Source organism: Gastrolobium bilobum, unplaced genomic scaffold, assembly GCF_033153095.1.
Source record: "Gastrolobium bilobum isolate Gb01-03AN ecotype WA unplaced genomic scaffold, APGP_CSIRO_Gbil_v1 utg1425, whole genome shotgun sequence".
Taxonomy (NCBI): domain Eukaryota; kingdom Viridiplantae; phylum Streptophyta; class Magnoliopsida; order Fabales; family Fabaceae; genus Gastrolobium; species Gastrolobium bilobum.
Genome location: NW_026898713.1, coordinates 570255 through 586891, shown reverse-complemented (window position 1 = coordinate 586891; position 16637 = coordinate 570255). Strand labels below are relative to the sequence as shown.

At 35.5% G+C, this 16637-nt stretch overlaps 1 protein-coding gene across 1 annotated transcript; it reads left to right on the top strand.

The window, feature by feature from the left end:
• The first annotated feature begins 838 nt into the window (after positions 1-838).
• LOC133318675 (ripening-related protein grip22-like) lies at positions 839-1810 on the top strand. The gene has a single exon (XM_061520731.1). The coding sequence runs from the start codon at positions 896-898 to the stop codon at positions 1556-1558; it is 663 nt and encodes a 220-aa protein (XP_061376715.1). The 5' UTR covers positions 839-895; the 3' UTR covers positions 1559-1810.
• The last annotated feature ends 14827 nt before the right edge of the window (positions 1811-16637 follow it).

Below are 16637 nucleotides of genomic sequence, written 5' to 3'. Positions count from 1 at the left end.
AAAAAGATCAATGGTGTCACATGCTTACAAATCAGAGTCGTTGATCTTTTTTGATCTAATGGCTCTCAGATGAAGTGTCAAATTTGAAATTTGACACTGGTGTCAAAGGATCCTACCTCTATATATATATATGGAAAAAGTATTTCTACAGCCACTTTAGATAAACTTATCTACAACTACCCATTTATAACTATGTTCTCCCGAGAGAACATATTTACAACATTAAAGTTGCTTTTTTTTTCTCTCTCTCTTTACGTCAGCAGACATGTTCTGAAAAGTAAATGATGAGAGAGAATAAAAAGCAACTTTTAATGTTATAACTATGTTCTCCCGAAAGAATATAGTTATAAGAAATAGTTGTAGATAAGCTTATCTAAAGTGGCTGCAGAAATGTTTACCCTTATATATATATATATAATAGCAGCGTATAATATACTCTAGTTGAATATGAGGCGTGCAATTCGGGGCATATAACTATAGAAGTGATATTGGAATCATAATAGAATCCAAAGTATGAACGGTTCACCGCAGTGGGACTATGGGAGTATAATATACTCTAGTTGAATATGAGGCGTGCAATTCGGGGCATAGAACTATAGAAGTGATATTGGAATCATAATAGAATCCAAAGTATGAACGGTTCACCTCAGTGGGACTATGGGAGCCACAAACTAATTGGTGCATTTGGTATTTGGATTCTAGTTAGGATTTTCTTGGTGATTGCCGAAGTCACGACTCACGACATTGGGGTTGACCTCAAGTCGTCCCCCTTCATTCCATCCATGTTAAAGACAATTTGTTTAATCACAAGTGAAAGGCCCTACATATTGGTGCATTCTTATTTAAACGGTCAATAGTTCGATTGTTATGTGCTACTTAGGATCATAATATCTCAATGGCTGCTCACACGACAAGTCGTCTTGTGTTTCTATCCGCTTCCATTTTCCTTTTCAATGTCATAAACCTTCCTTTCCTCACAAACGCACTCTCCTCATGCAATGGAGCATGCAGCACTTCTAACGATTGCGATGGCCAACTCATTTGTATCAACGGCAATTGCAACGACGACCCCGATGTTGGCACCCAAATCTGCAGCGGCGGCGACATGCCGTCAGCGAGTGGCGGAGACTGCAAGTCCTCTGGCACTCTGAACTGCGACGACGGAAAATCCTTCTCTCAATTCACTTGCTCCCCGCAAGTTTTGTCCTCCACGCAAGCAATCCTCACTCTCAACGATTTCAGCGAAGGTGGTGACGGAGGGGCTCCCTCTGAGTGCGACGAGAAGTTCCATAGCAACTCCGAGAAAGTGGTGGCGCTATCCACTGGGTGGTACAACAAAGGATCAAGGTGTGGCCAAATGATTACGATCACCTCGGCTACGAGCGGGAAGAGTGTGGAGGCGATGGTGGTGGACGAGTGTGACTCACTGAATGGGTGTGACTCGGAGCACGCCTATCAGGGACCGTGCCGGAACAACATCGTGGATGGGTCCCAAGCCGTGTGGGATGCGCTAGGGTTGAATTCTGGCGAAGAGAGTGTTACTTGGTCCATGGCCTGACCTGATCTAATAAGGGTTTAGGGTTATAATTAATAAGGACAAGTATATATATATATATATATATATATATATATAGGGTTTAATAAGAGTTATGTTGTAGTAAAAGTGATTGTGTTATGTTATAGAGATTCGTTTTGCGTGCTAGAGTTTTTTTTTTTTTTTTTTTTTTTTGGTTTCAAAAATTGTGGGTCCCACAAAATGTTGTGTGTGTAGGAAAGTTGTTGTGGTCATGTTAAATTATAGATACAAAACCCATATATATATATATATATATATATATATATATATATATATATATATATATATATAGCATAAAGCTAGCTTGATGTGTGCTGTTTTACGTTTTTTTTCGTTTGGCTGGTTAATTTGTTTCTCTAATGTTAGTACAAAAATTAAGGATGGGTATGCTCACTTTGTTGACCATCAATATTATTTGATAGTTCCATTAAATATTCACGAGCTGCATACATGGTTTAGCTACGTTTATCAGTTTAAATCTTTAGTAATTACAGTGAGGTCTTAAGCTGGAAATTAAGAGGAAGCGTACGTACGTGAATAAAACACTCAAATCTGGGATTACTATAAACAGTTTTATGTTAATTTAGTTTAGTGATCTTGCTGCTACGTACATGCATGGCTGTTTCTTAGTCCATATATATATATATACACGTTATTATTTATTTTTTAATTTCTCAATCAGTTCATTAATGACCCAGTTAATTCGATTTAATCGCATTCCGCATATAAGTGGGGCTCTCCCATTTTTTTTTTTTTCATCCCAAAGGTTAATAAACTACTTACCAACCGATAAAAAGGCTTCTTGATAAAAATATAAATCATCGTTTTTAATTTGACACTTGAGAGTTTCGAAACTAATAATTCTAAAAGTCAAAAACTAATAAAAATATAAATCATCGTTGCCCATACGTTAATTTAAAAAAAATTTGTTGCCCATACGTCGGACTAGGAAGACCTCAAACAAAATGAGAAGATCACGTACTTTCTCCCGACAAGAGTTCATCTAAAGATTTTATTGACCGTGGTCTTCTCCTCGTCAAAGTTGTGAATTTTGCCGTGTTTTAAAATGTCAGAAATGTAGCATCTCAAAATAAGAAAGTTGGACCGTTTCCTACAACAACAAAAAGTAAGAAAGTTGGAGGCAAAGATAAGGGTAGAAATGGGCTGGGCTGGGCTTTGGCCATCCTGGCTCAAGCCTACGTCAAAAAAAATTCAGCCTATCTGGCCTACTGGCCTATTAAAGGCTTTATTTGTAGGCCAAGCCCGGCCCATTTTCAAAAATAAGAAAGTCTGACATGGCCTACAGGCCTTGTAAGCCCCCCACTATATATACTAAGCAAAAAAAAATAATTGTATAGAGCAAAGAAAGTTTCATTCATGCATGCACTAATACTTCTCATAAGAAAAAAATGACAAACAAGAAAGAGTCAACATAATACCTCAGCTCTAGAATGTATATCATAGAGGAATAGAGTCAAAGAAATGGGAAAAATAAGAAAAATACAATTACTGGATTCTGAAATAAAGTCTACAAGAGAATGTCATTCATCTAAAAATCTTTAAACCACCGTCAAGACAAGGGAAAGAAAAGTATTATTGAAAGATCTTCATCAGTAACATCATAATCCAGCAAGGTACCCATTGCTCCATGGTATTAAGTTGCAACAGCATGTAAAATTTGGAGACATTAGACAAGTTTTCCTTTCATAAAATAAAATAGCACAAAAAGTTAGAGATATTGGTATTTGGTACTTTGTGTCTTTGCCACATAAAATAAATATTATTTTATTATTTTATTTTAATAAATTAAATAGGCCAGCCTACAAGGCTGTAGGCCGGGCTTGATAAAATTGACCTATGGCCTATTTATTAAAAAAGTTTTTTTATAAGTCTAAGCCTACTCTACTTTACTGAAAAGCCGGGCCTGGGCTGGGCTCAATGTAGGTCGGGTCATAGGCTGGGCTGGGCCAGCCGAGCCCATTTACACCCCTAGGCAAAGAGAATAGCGGGCTCTATTTCTATCTATGTGAATTTATTATAATGGCCCGTTTTCTATATTCATCTCCCTCTTGGGCTTTATTAGGAACACCTAAGGAACATCTAAGGCCCAACTTAGAGGCCATCTATTGTGAATTTTTGTCAAATTTAAAAATAGTAATACAACTATTCTCTCCTTAAAAATAAAGTTTCACTTTTTTTACCGTTAATTTAGATAATTTATCTATACTGAGTCAAAACGACGTCGTTTTGAGGTTGAAATCAAAGTATTTTTGTAATTATAATTTATTTCAGGGTTATAATAGTCTTTTTCATTATAATTTTTTAATTTTTCAACCCAAAATAATGGTGTTTTGGAAGCGAATGTAGATAACTTATCTACATTCTCTGTAAAAACATTAAAGCCAAAAAAATGTATAAAAGGTTGAGAAAGGTTATACACTACAAAAAAACCAGTGATTAGTCACGGTTAAAAACGTAGCAAATGAAGCTAACAATCGTGGCTAATTGAGTTTTCCACTGTTTATCAAACCGTGGCAAAAAGGGGCGTTGCATTATTATAACTACGACATCTTTTGCACTTAGCCATGGTCGGAATGAGTGTATTAACATTTAGTTAGCAACGAGGTTTCTTATGTTAGGCACATTTGGGACGTGGCTAAACTGTTTACTTCATCACAAAACAGAAGATTTATTTTGCCACAATAGAACCGTGGCTAATTAATGGAAATCAGTTTTTAAAAAAATTATTACAAATTGTACAAAAAGTAAATCACACGAATTGCAATGATTCAAAATCCAGGAACAAAGTTTTACCAATTTCACAAATGCCATCATTTTCTAATTCATATATATAAATAAAGTTTTTATTACATTATAAAAGGAATTGTCAAATAAAGTTAAAATTAAAAGTTTGTCATTGTCATTAGTCATCTATACAAAATTACTAAAAATATGACAACGCTATTTTTTATATCAGCCTTTCGAATATCGCCCTTGAAGCATCCTAACCTTTTAAAAGACTTACTATCAAATCACAACGGTAAAAACAACACAAAAAAGAATGGTATTAGTCTTTCTTCCACTTGTGTAAAACATTCTCATTACTTACAAGAATAAAACATAGTAATATTTGAAAAGTCTCACCTATTGGTATGCAAGCAAGTAGACCGCAATCAAAACTGTTACCATACATTATCTTGGCTGATTAAACCTATTATCTTGATTTTCAATGTGCTACAAATACTTAGTTACTTCTTATTTACCTAATTTTTTTGTGAGATTTTTTACAACGGACCTTGAAGTCTCAAATTGAATTGAATTGTGTAGGCCTGTGTCTTTTTGCCCTATAAATAATTGAATGACAAATGCTGAAAACAAACAAACCCAAGGAATTAAAGAAATGATATAGACATAGGGAGTGCGGCATTGGAAATTGTATATGCCTAAGTGGAAAAGGAAGGTCTACCTAGATGTATTTGTTGTTTTGCCTTTTCTTTAATACTTAGAAATGTTGGATTTTTAAATTTATCAAAACTTATTCTACTAAAAGGTTAATTTTGGTTAAAATAAATTATGCTGCTTTCTTTAGCAAGATTTATGTAACTGCACACATCTTGTATGATCTCTACTCTCTAGTTTAATCAGAACAGATAAAACCAAATACTTCTCAAACTTCCTCCATGAAACTCCTAATTATAATGAGATAGTAAAAGAACTTGGACAACAACGCCGAATTTTGGCCTTAGTTTCTACATTTCCATAAAGAATCTAATTACATTAAAAAGCAACCAACAATGATGCATCAACAGTAGACATGATTGCATATGAACGTTTGTAAATAAAGGGGAAATAGAAAACCATCAACAGTTGTACACGTTGGTGTTTCCTTCTTCAACTTGGGCCTGGTTTCCTCCTTCAATTTGGGCTTGAACCATCTTCCCTTCATTACGATCCTTTTTTTCTCTTATAAACCTTCATTGGAGACCCATCAGAAATATTTCCCCAAGAATTCTTTTTTGGTAATTTTCCCTATATTTTTATGAGCATGATATTTATCCTAGTTCTTTCGCAATCAGTTAGACCATAGAGCATGCCACATTTAACAAGCAAGGTATGAAAAACAAGTAGAAAGAGTGCTTACTACCATAGGACAACAGTTTGAAGATCTTATGTAAGTAGAGGCAAGGACTATATATTAATGAGTGAACGAAACAAAGCCCAAAAGATTGACGCACAAGAGATAGATATTTTCATAGTAATTAAAGTGTATACCTCGTGAGCCATGTAACCAAGGGTTCCAATTTCACCAGTCATGTCATGAGGATTGGAAGCCTCAATACGAGCTACTCCAAAATCAGCTATTTTCAAGGTTTGTGTCTTGTCTAGAAGCATGTTTTCTGTTTTAGCATCTCCGAGTACAATATTTTTTGCGTGGAGATAGCTCAACCTATAAAGGAAACAATAAAAAGTTCGCAGGCTTAGAAAGAAAGTTTATTATATTAAACTTATATGACATAGATCAGGCATGGAGATTAGACCCTCTTGCAAGTCAAGAGCCACTTGAACAACCACTTTAAAAGCAAGCTTCCTTCTCTGATTTTTAATGGGATAAGAGTTCAGTGCAACCCTAGGACAATATTCTATAATAACACAATTAACATTACTAGGCATTCCTTCTGCCTCATGCATTTTACTGTTTAAACTTGCCAAATAGGATGTAACCATTTCAGCCGTGGATTGCCTTAGCCAATATAAATGAAACGAAAAGATCCCCGAAGAAATGACATAATATTTTTAATATAATAATGATTAGCATGAAGTGCGTTACTCTTAGAGAAGGGAGCCTAGCATGAAGTGTGTTTAGCCTAGTATTAAGATGTAATCTAATTAATTCATTGAATGTTTGGTTTCTTCAAGGAACCAAATGAAAATGAATGTTCACAATAAAAAAGAATTGCAATGTAACATTAAAATCTACCTTAGGCATTGAATTTATATCTGATTTTTTAATGGTAATTTCATATTCTTTCTAATTTCGTTAAAAAGACAGTTTATTTTCCTTCAACTTATTATTATTATCATTATTGTTATTATTATTGTTATTATTATTATTATTATTTAAGGGGACTGAGCAGGGTTGGAATTGAAATTAGAAAGAGTACCTGCCATCCAGCTCCAATGCTATTAAGACCAGAGTCGTCGAAGGATCCTGAAAAGATCTAAATTTATGAGAGACTGAACTCATTCATCGCTTGAATTGATGGCTACCACACATTTATTGTTGCTTTTGCCCCGTAAATCTCTTCTGATGATCCCGTTTATGCAATTGCATGTTGGATAGATATAAATAACAATTTGAATTAATTAATAATGCAGAATCTCTTTTCATTAAAATGAAAATTACTGGTACTAATGCTACCATTCTCACCTATCTTCACATTCATCCCTCTTGGCATCTCCGCTGACACTTTCTGTTACATTAGTCAAATCATCCAAAATTATTATAAAATCAAGTTAACGTAAAAGTAATAAAATAAATAAAATAAAACATCATTTTATAAAATCTTACTTCATGGTGATCTAGAATGGACCAGAATAAATAGAAGAAAAAAAGAGCAAAGTGGGGACCAATTTCAAAAGGAGAACCTAAAAATAAAATCAAATAAAGAAATTAATGTAGTCGAATCCCTGGATCTTCTGATTATTTAGAAGGGGGTGATCTAATGATAGTTGTTTTCTTGTGATTATATACATACATATATATATATATATATATAAGCAAACCTTTTTGTAGAGGGTGCGGACAATCCTTGGTGCCATCTTGCACCTTATGGCAGTTCTTGGCTCTATGACCAAGTCGTAGACACTGCAAACATATTTACAAAGACAACACTACCATTTCTTCACAAGGTGCCAAATCAAGTTACATCATTAGATTATCAATCTATTAATCAATGTTTATGAAAGAGCATTTACATGATTTAGGAACAGCTTCTTATTTTTCCAATGACTATGAAGAATGTCAGGTTGAACCAATGTTTCATATTTAATCACTTAAAATTCAAAAAAAAATTGAAACTGAACCATAAGCATCACATTTTCATAAATTTCAGAGTAAAATAAAGTGATAAGACGTGTGAGAAATCAAAGCAAAGAAAACCTTACTTTGTACTTTTCCCATTCAATGTTTTTTTAACCGAGCTTAGCTACATGGTCTTTAGGCTTGCAGATGATGTAGTTGTGTTCAGGCTTCATACCAAGAACTCTAAGAAGGTGTTCTCTGTAATTGCTTTTAGAGTCGTACTATTTGGTCTCTTCTATTTTATGCTTGAACACATTTATTTTCTTCTTCTTGGACTTTTAGGCTCTCCTTTGGTGGAAAAGTTCAGGGTGCTATGCTTTCGATCACTTTCAAGCGATTCATCTCCTTTGGCCAAACTATTCATGTTATGCACACAGTTAGAAATTAATATTTGGTTCGAATTGACATATGGTAGCAGTACTTCAACAGTCATTTTCCATAAACAAGGTGATTCCATTATGACTAAGACAGTCAACTGAAGCAGAAAGTCAACATTGATTGTCATCAAGGTCTAGTGTGTACCATTCATAACAAAAATAAATATCAATTAATGTAAAGAACCTTGGGATACACCACCCCAAAAGCTAGCTCAAAGGGTGAGAGTGTCCAAGGCCTTATAAACTCCACATTAGTTGCTCATATAACCAATGTGGGACTATATATCTCAACACGCCCCCTCACACAAGAGCCTATTGGGCTTGAAGAGTGGACAATGCAACAGGCCCAACCTACCTGTGCTAAGAAATGCCACAAGAGAAAGTGGGGGGCGGCGAGGCTCTGATACCATGTAAAGAACCTTGGGATACACCACCCCAAAAGCTAGCTCAAAGGATGAGAGTGTCCAAGGCCTTATAAACTCCACATTAGTTGCTGATATAACCAATGTGGGACTATATATCTCAACAATTAACTTATAATTTTGTTTCCCCCTATAAGGTTTTCCAAGTTAGTTACAAGAATGTGATAATAGAACCTGGGATCAGGATTCGAAGCCAAGAATTTATCCAGAAAGTCAACAGCTTCCAAGCTGCTGATATGAAACAACTGAAATGAAACAAAAAATCTCTTTTATCCTCCTTTCCAATATCGCTAGGAGTATAATTTTATTAAAATCGACATGATCACATAGACCATAAACAAAATGTAAGAGAGTAGTCTTCAGACTGAGTAGATGAAAGAAAGAGAAGTTGACCCGTGAAGATTTGGATGTTATTTGTATCTCACTTTAATAATTAGATAAAATAAAAAGGTGAGAAAAAAAAGGAGGATTTTAATAGAATAATGTAGGAAAGGTTTGGGCATGGATTTTGATTAGACACTGATTCTTTTAAGTTAAACCTTGTGGCTTTGAATAGAGTTTGAGGTGTGATTTTATTTTATTATTTTCCCTTGAACTAAGCATGACAGAGACCCACTAATACCATATTAATGACTTATTACACTATCCGTTGGCTATATATTTGGGACAAGCCGACAATCATTTATTTATTTATTTAAGGTGTGCATGATAGTTAGTATCAATTGTACACCACCAACCATACTAGTAAACATAGAAATAATATCATTGACCACCAAATTTAATTGAAATATTGATTTTCTAGAACTTAACTCAATCTATAATTGGTCACTATTTGTGTGTGTGGTAAAGACGAGTATATAAGAATCATAGGCTTAGGTCATTATCTCTTATTGATGCTATTGTCAAATTATCTAAATGTTTTGTTATATGCTTGAAACGATTGAGCTATAACCAATACATGATCTATGATAATTTCCCATGGGCCAAACAAAACAAAAAACCATGAGTTTGGTGAGCATGCTAAGGAAAGGAAAAGCACTAAATAATTGAGAGCGGGAGTTAAGACTAATTGATTTTCATATAGGAAGTTCCCATTGGGATTCATGGTTCCAAAAGAGTGTAAGCAAGACATCAAAATTGGTCATAACTAATAGGAATAAGTAAAATATCAGACTACAAATTCGCACAATTTTAAAACAGATTACACTTTGAAGCATTGCTCTTAAACAATTTCCCTTCTGTTAAATCAAATACTGAGAAAGATTACAAATTCCTGTTAATATAGCAATTGCAAATTAATAATTAATTAATGAGTTTAATTTGTGAAAATAATAACCGTTGATTGACGAAAATCAACGATTAAGATATGATTGTAAAAGATTGTAAAAAAAAATAGGTTGTAAGTATAACCTTCCTCTAAAAGGTTATATTTCTACCTTTGTATTATAGCAATTCATATTTTTTTTTAGATTATCTTATGGGCAAACAATTTATATTGGCCCGTAAATTTAGAGTCTTACTTGCTGATATTTTTAAAAGGGATATGATATTCTATCTATCTTTTTTTATTGTCTACCTTACCTACTCATCTTCAATACTATTGGATCAAAATCTCACTATTTCTATCTCCTCTTGAGATTCTGATCAAGTGGTATTAAAGATAAGTAGGTAAGGTATGCAAAAAAAAAGGTAGAATAATCTATCCCTTTTTAAAAAACCATAAAACTCTCCTTAATTATTCTAAAGTGAAAGGATGAGAAATAAAAGAAGCCAAACCATTTGAGTACGATTAAATGATTAAATTTAAATTTTACACCCACCTTCGCTTTTTTCTCCCTTGGCTGAGTTAGTGTTTGCGATTCTTTAGAGTATGATTTTAAACACTAAAGTGAAAGAATTTCCACATGTGCAAGCATACAGTCAACAAGTAATATAATAAAGAAGAAAAAGAAGAAGAGTTATCGTTCCCTCAAGGATTTATACAATTGTGTATTAAGAGAGATTCCTTTCAATCAGTTGAATGTTCGTAGAAAATAAAAGCAAGAATATAACTAACATCAAGGATCCAACAAATATGAGATTTACCTAAGGAATCATTGACAGTTGGTGAAGCCATTAAATTCAAAGCAGAAGTAGTGGCTAAGTTGGCAGAGTGAAATAGATTCTATGTATTCTCAAGTTGAAGTTGAGTGGTTTGTAGAAGAGTCAAAAGTCTTTGGTACTGATCTTATGATAAAGAAACCCTAAGCTTCGTGTCATAATCGAGCTTTGTAGCTGAGTTTTCTGTTTCAACTTCTTGTTGAACAAGATTTGCAGCACTTCGTGGCCTTGCACCAGTCTTGTATCCAGGAGGGAAACCATGCAATTGATAGCATGTTTGATAGTGTGGTTATTCTTACCACAATGTATGCATATTTTTCTGCCTCTAGCAGCAGTAAAATGTGGCTTTCCTTTCTCAGTGGTGAAAGGTTTCCTGCCATTTGATGTGTTAGAGAAAGCATGGGATATCAAGGATGACTCACCTTGTATACATGATTGGAATTGCCTCTCTTGTTGTGCAACCGAAGAGAAGGCTTTGCTAACATCATAATCTGAGATCTGACATGAGCATATTGCTCATTCAATCCCTTCAAGAATCTTACAGTCTGATCTTGATCCCTATGTGTTCTTATCAGCTCAAGAAGACCACAGTTGCATGGATCAACGCAATGACACATTGGTAAAAGGCGTAAATTATCAAAATCATCCCAAAGAGATTTTAATTCGGTGAAGTAATCAATTATATTCAGCTCACCTTGTTGGAGCTTGTAAATGTCTTCCTGGATATCAGAAACGCAAAAAATGTCAAATTGACTAAAATGATTCTTGAGATCAAGCCAAACCTCTGAAGCTCGATCCATCCAAAGAATGGATTTCTCGATGGAGTTGCTGATCGATTTATGTATCCATGTAACGACCATGGTATTGCAACGATGTCATGGCGAAAAGAAAGGATAAGTGGAAACTGGTGGGACGATGGTGCCATCAATAAACCCAAGTTTATTCTTGGATAATAGTGTCATGTTGCGCCCAGGTATGATAGTTCTTTCCATCCAATGGTGGAGTAACATGAACGAGAGCAAAATTCTCGTTTGGATGTAAAAAAGGTTGTCATAGATCGCTAGGGTATTCAGGAATCGTATTCGCCATTGTAGAGAGAAAGTAAGAATAAAAAACAATCAAGAAAGAAGTAGAAATGTAACGCCTGGCAACTTGCAAGAATCAATGATTGTCCCCACAAACTAACAAGAGACTTTTCAGCGTGTTTTGTCCTTATTCACACAGTTTCTGAGAAAACTTCCCAGGAGGTCACCCATCCCAGAATTGCTCCAAGTCAAGCACGCTTAACTTTAGAGTTCTTTCATTCTGTTCTACTGAAAGTAGATGTATGTTGTTAGTATAGGTAGTACCAATTAATTCTTATAAGTTATCCTCAACTGTACTGTCCCATACCAGCACAGTCTCTGGAATCCCTCTCTTTCAGATGTTGATTCGATTCATTCATGTACCCACAACTGCAAGATTTGGCCTAAACCGCTCATTGTATGTGCCCTTTCGCACCGGCGATCACTTCTTGCCCTTGCCAGCCATTGGGATGTTAAATGCCAATCAGCTTCCACCTAGTTCGTTCTCGAACCACACCGTACTGGGATAGAAACCCTGCTCTGATATCACTTGTAACGCCCCACATTTTGCAAGGACCAATGACTATCCCCACAAACTAACACGAGACTTTTCAGCGTGCTTTGTCCTCACTCACACACTTCTTGAGAAAACTTCCCAGAAGATCACCCATATCAGAATTGCTCCAAGTCAAGCACGCTTAACTATGGAGTTCTTTTGTTCTAGTCTATTGAAAAGTAGATACATCTTGTTAGTAAAGGTAGTACCAATTAATTCTTATAAGTTATCCCCAATTGTACTTCCCATACCAGCACAGTCTCTGGAATCCCTCTCTTTCGGGTGTTGATTTGATTCGTTCATGTACCCTAAGCTGCAAGATTTGGCATGAGCCGTTTATTGCCTGTGCCATTTCGCACCGGCGATCACTTCCTGCCCTCGCCAGCCCTTAGGATGTTACAGGAAGAATGAAATTTGACACCATATTACCAATGAAAAATATTAGAGAGAAGAGGAAAGCTGGAGAAAGTGGTTAATGTCATTTCTGTATGAATGAAGAAAAATGAATTGTCTTATCTACATCAGCCACACTATACAAATATATATACTTCTGTAATAAGATTAAAATACATGTTAAATGAAGCAACTAATATCTAACAGCCTATGTTGCACCGACACGAGACACGACACAACACGCCAACATGTTAATTCTAAAAAATGCCATATTTCAACACATTAGGACACGTTTTGATATTAAATAATATTTTTAATATAAATAATATAATTTATATTTAATACTTATAAGAGTCCATAATAAGTCATATAACCAATCAAATATTCAAATTCCATAACATAAATTTAAAGTAAAAGTAATTTGTCATACCTTGTTAATTTTTTATGTTAAATTCCATAACAGAAAAAAAATTGACTTATAAATTATTTTTTTATTTTTCTTACAAACAGAAAATAAAAGTGTTTGTTTCATTACTGAGAATGCAAAAACTGCATAAGTTACAATGAGAGACACGTACTTATAGTCAGTTAGAAACAAGCCTACATGTCACAAATATAACAAAACAGAAAACTAACTACGTGTAAGCTAATCAGTTAAACAGGTAGAAGCGGTTAGTTGTCACGTGTGAATAGCACGTGAGAATAGTGTATCTCATCACCCCTCTTCAAGTTGGGAATGGATATCTAAAAGACCCAACTTGGACAGGAAATTCTTGAGAGGAGAAGGATGAAGCCCCTTAGTAAACATGTCTGCCAGTTGTTGAGCTGAAGAGATAGGAAGTAGATGTATTAAACCTTGGATGATCTTTTCGCGAGTAATGTGGCAATCAAGCTCTATGTGCTTGCTCCGTTCATGGAAGGAAGGATTGTGAGCTAGATGAACTGCTGCTCGGTTGTCACAATAAATCATTGCTGGACCAGAGATTGGTACTCGTAGATCACGCAGCAAGTAAGTGAGCCATTGTATTTCACACGATAATGTAGCCAATGCCCTGTACTCTGCTTCTGCTGAAGATCGACTAACAGTACTTTGTTTCTTTGATTTCCATGATATGAGGGAAGGTCCAAGAAAGACACAAAAGCCAGTTGTGGATTTACGTGTATCAGGGCAGGTAGCCCAATCTGCATCAGCGAATCCTGATAATTGAAGATTGCTTTGTGATGAGAAAAAAATACCTTTGGCTGGGGACCCTTTGAGGTATTTTAAGACTCGGTAAGAAGCATCAAGATGAGCTTTTATAGGAGAAGCCACGAACTGACTTAGTTGTTGTACTGCAAAGGAGATATCAGGTCTGGTGTTGGTGAGATATAAAAGGCGTCCCACAATTCGACGATATAAATAAAGATCAGAACACTTTTCTCCTTGGTTCTGATGTAGTCGAACTGTAGGCTCAATTGGAGTTGATACAGGCTTTGCTACAAGCAAACCTGTTTCCTCAAGCATTTCTAAAACATACTTTCTTTGGTTCAAGACTATCCCATTTGTGGAACGTGCCACTTCCAATCCAAGGAAAAACTTCAAAGGTCCAAGGTCCTTGATGTGGAAAAGATTATCTAGGTGAGACTTGGAGAATCTGATTTCATCTATGTTATTACCTGCAAGGATCATGTCATCAACATAAACAAGTAATACAGTAAAAGAATCAGCTGTTGTTTTGGTAAAAAGTGCATGATCACTGGATGATTGTGAATAGCCAATATTTATCAATTCAGTTGTAAGTTTGGCATTCCACAATCTACTTGCTTGCTTTAATCCATAGTGTGACTTATGAAGTTTGCATACTTTGCCTGGATGAGGAGATGTGATACCCTCGGGTACTGACATATAAACATCCTCAAGTAACTCTCCATGAAGGAAAGCATTGTTAATGTCAAGCTGTTCAAGAAACCAATTGTTGGTTGCTGCAACTGTTAACAATACTCTGATGGTAATGAGTTTGGCAACGGGTGAAAAAGTTTCAAAATAGTCTAAACCTTCTATCTGGTTATATCCCTTCGCTACTAACCTTGCCTTATATCGGGAAATAGTGCCATCTGCATTGTGTTTTATTTTATACACCCATTTTGATCCAATAGGATGCTTACCAGATGGTAAATCAACCAAAGACCAAGTTTGATTTCTCTTCAATGCATCAATCTCTTCACTCATAGCTGTAATCCATTCAGGTGACTGCACAGCTTGCTTATATGTGCGTGGCTTAATAAAGGTGATAATATTATGACAGAAGGCAGAATATGTATGAGAGCATCTATCATATGACACTGTAGATGAAATAGGGTAAAGGGAATTGGTCTCAGTGAGGTTGCAGTGGAAATCAGTGAGATATTTCGTTTGGTTTTGATTCGGGTTGAGTGCCTCTGTGGGTTAGGATTGTCTATACTGGAATTGGTATTGGGGTTGGTATTAGTAAGGTCATTGGAGCTGATATCAATATGGTTACCTACTGATGTGGGAATACAAGGTTCAATGGAACTAAGTGGAATATCTTATTGATAAGGCAGAGTAGTTAAGGTCTCTAATGTTTCTGTAGGTTTTGATGGTGTGTCATACTGAGTAGATGATTCAGTGGCAAAAGGGAGAGTTGGTTGTTCATGTGTTTCTGGATAGATTTTGGAGAAAGGGAAGTTATGCTCATAAAAGACTACATTTCGTGAAAGAAAAATTTGTTTAGATATAAGGTCATAGAGGATATACCTTTTTATTCCAACTTTGTGTCCAAGATATATACACCCTCTAGCCCGTGGATCAAATTTCAATCTTCCAGCTGTGATTGTGGTGGCATGTGTTAGGCATCCAAAGGTTCTTAAATGGATAAGAACAGGTGGCTTGTTGAACAGTAGCTGATAGGGTGATTTGAATTGCAGTATTGGTGAACTAAGCCGATTCATTATGTGGATGGCATGGGAAATGCAGTAACACCATAAGTCTTTTGGGACATTACTTTGAAAAAGAAGGGCTCTTATTATGTTGAGTATGTGTTGATGCTTGTGTTCTACTATCCCATTTTGTTGTGGGGTCTCAATGCAAGTGGTTTGGTGAATTATTCCTTTATATATAAAGAAATCATCCATAAGAAACTCCTGCCCATTGTCACTACGAAGGGATTTTATAACTACTCCAAACTGATTTTCTATAAGTGTCACAAAATCTCGAATGTGATTTCTGGTTTCTCCCTTTGATTTCATAAGGATTCCCCAAGTGAACCATGTGTGATCATCCACAATAGTCAAAAGATATCTGTTACCATGTATAGAAGGCATTGAATAAGGACCTCATATGTCCATATGAACTAAATCAAAGGCTGCACTTGAAACTGTAGTGCTATGATTAAAAGGAAGCTTTCTTTGTTTTGCTAGATGACAGGCCTCACATGGCTCATCCAACTTATTACAAGTAATAAAAGGAAATCTAAGTATCATTGCCTTTAGTATAGCTTTTGAACAATGTCCTAGCCTCATATGCCAGACATCATCTTCTGTAATAGTAGAACTAGTGTTGCAAGCAGCATCCCATATGTTTTCTTCTACACTATCATGTGGAAATCTTTTCCTGAAGTGCCTGTGATTAAGTATGTATAATCCTCCCTCAAGATTAGCAGAACCAATCACCACCATGGTTGGAGTTTGCTGTATAGTACATGTTTTTTGCTGAAAAGTCACTTGACAGTTAGAATCATGTATCAACCGATTTACTGATATCAAGTTCACCTTGAATTCCTTAACAAACAAAACATTTGTTAGTTGAAGAAAATCAGAAATCACAACTGTTCCTGATATGGATGCATACACCTGACTTCCATTGGGCAAGGAAATTGATATGGGTTCAATCTTTTGAATAGATGACAAGAATTCGAGAGAGTGTGGATATGATCTGTAGCTCCAGTATCTAAAATCCACTGAAAATCACAATTACCTGATAAGGAATCATTGGTTTCTGCACTGTGTGCCTTGGACTGCACCAGGTTGCTAGCATGATTTGAATTCTGTTGTGTTGCAGGATTCTGATG

Excerpts from the sequence above, each read along its gene's own strand:
- LOC133318675 (XM_061520731.1), top strand. The coding sequence starts at position 896 with ATGGCTGCTCACACGACAAGTCGTCTTGTGTTTCTATCCGCTTCCATT.